The 1,411-nt window shown below is 63.4% G+C and overlaps 1 protein-coding gene across 1 annotated transcript; it reads left to right on the top strand.

Moving 5' to 3' along the window:
- Positions 1–184: 184 nt before the first annotated feature.
- On the top strand, positions 185–1,215 carry LOC108510363 (chromodomain-helicase-DNA-binding protein 8-like; the record flags this gene model as incomplete). Its single annotated transcript, XM_017840041.1, has 4 exons — positions 185–223; positions 700–741; positions 830–871; positions 960–1,215. Coding segments are annotated over exons 1-4 (379 nt in total), but the record flags the coding sequence as incomplete, so codon positions are not given.
- Positions 1,216–1,411: the final 196 nt, after the last annotated feature.

Genomic DNA, 1,411 nt, shown 5'->3' with positions numbered 1-1,411 from the left:
CCCAGATCATGTGGGCGTGTCCCAGGTTTATAGGTGTGTCCCAGGCGTGTCGGGGTATCTCAGGTGTGTCCCAGATCATGTGGGCGTGTCCCAGGTTTATAGGTGTGTCCCAGGCGTGTCGGGGTATCTCAGGTGTGTCCCAGGTGATGTGGGCGTGTCCCAGGTGTGTCAGGGTATCCCAGGTATGTCCCGGGTGATCCCAGGTCATGTGGACGTGTCCGAGGTGTGTCCCAGGTGATGTGGGTGCGTCCCTTACCTGCCCAGGTGTGTTCCCTGCCCAGGTGCAGAAGCTGCAGGCGCTGCTGAAGCCAAGGGGGGTTGGGGTATCCCAGGGGGTATTGTAGGTATCTCAGGTGATGTGGGCGTGTCCCAGGTGATGTGGGTGTGTCCCTCACCTGCCCAGGTGTGTTCCCTGCCCAGGTGCAGAAGCTGCAGGCGCTGCTGAAGCTGAGGGGGGTTGGGGTATCTCAGGAGGTGTTGGGGTTACCCAGGTGTCCCAGGTGTGTCCTAGGTGATGTGGGCGTGTCCCTCACCTGCCCAGGTGTGTTTTTCTCCCCCAGGTGCAGAAGCTGCAGGCACTGCTGAAGCCGGGGGGGGTTGGGGTATCCCAGGGGGTATTGCAGGTATCTCAGGTGAGGTGGGTGTGTCCCAGGTGATGTGGGCGTGTCCCTCACCTGCCCAGGTGTGTTCCCTGCCCAGGTGCAGAAGCTGCAGGTGCTGCTGAAGCCGAGGGGGGTTGGGGTATCCCAGGGGGTGTTGGGGTTACCCAGGTGTGTCCCAGGTGATGTGGGCGTGTCCCTCACCTGCCCAGGTGTGTCTCTGTGTGCAGGTGCAGAAGCTGCAGGCGCTGCTGAAGCCGAGGGGGGTTGGGGTATCCCAGGGGGTGTTGGGGTTACCCAGGTGTCCCAGGTGTGTCCCGGGCGTGTCCCTCACCTGCCCAGGTGTGTCTCTGCGTGCAGGTGCAGAAGCTGCAGGCGCTGCTGAAGCCGATGATGCTGCGGCGGCTGAAGGAGGACGTGGAGAAGAACCTGGCGCCCAAGCAGGAGACCATCATCGAGGTGGAGCTCACGGGCATCCAGAAGAGGTTCTACCGCGCCATCCTCGAGAGGAACTTCGCCTACCTGGCCAAGGGGGCGGGGCACGGCAACGTGCCCAACCTGCTCAACACCATGATGGAGCTCCGCAAGTGCTGCAACCACCCCTACCTCATCAACGGTGAGGGTCTGGGGGGCACCTGGGGGGGTTGGGGCACACCTGGGCACACCTGGGCACACCTGGGCACACCTGGGCGCAGTGGGTGGTACCTGCTCAACACCATGATGGAGCTCCGCAAGTGCTGCAACCACCCCTACCTCATCAACGGTGAGGGTCTGGGGGGCACCTGGGGGGGTTGGGGCACACCGGGGCACAC

This window comes from Lepidothrix coronata, unplaced genomic scaffold, assembly GCF_001604755.1.
Source record: "Lepidothrix coronata isolate B3197 unplaced genomic scaffold, Lepidothrix_coronata-1.0 Scaffold721, whole genome shotgun sequence".
NCBI classification, from domain to species: domain Eukaryota; kingdom Metazoa; phylum Chordata; class Aves; order Passeriformes; family Pipridae; genus Lepidothrix; species Lepidothrix coronata.
Note: the sequence above shows the minus strand (reverse complement) of the source record. Positions and strands in the feature narration are given on the sequence as shown.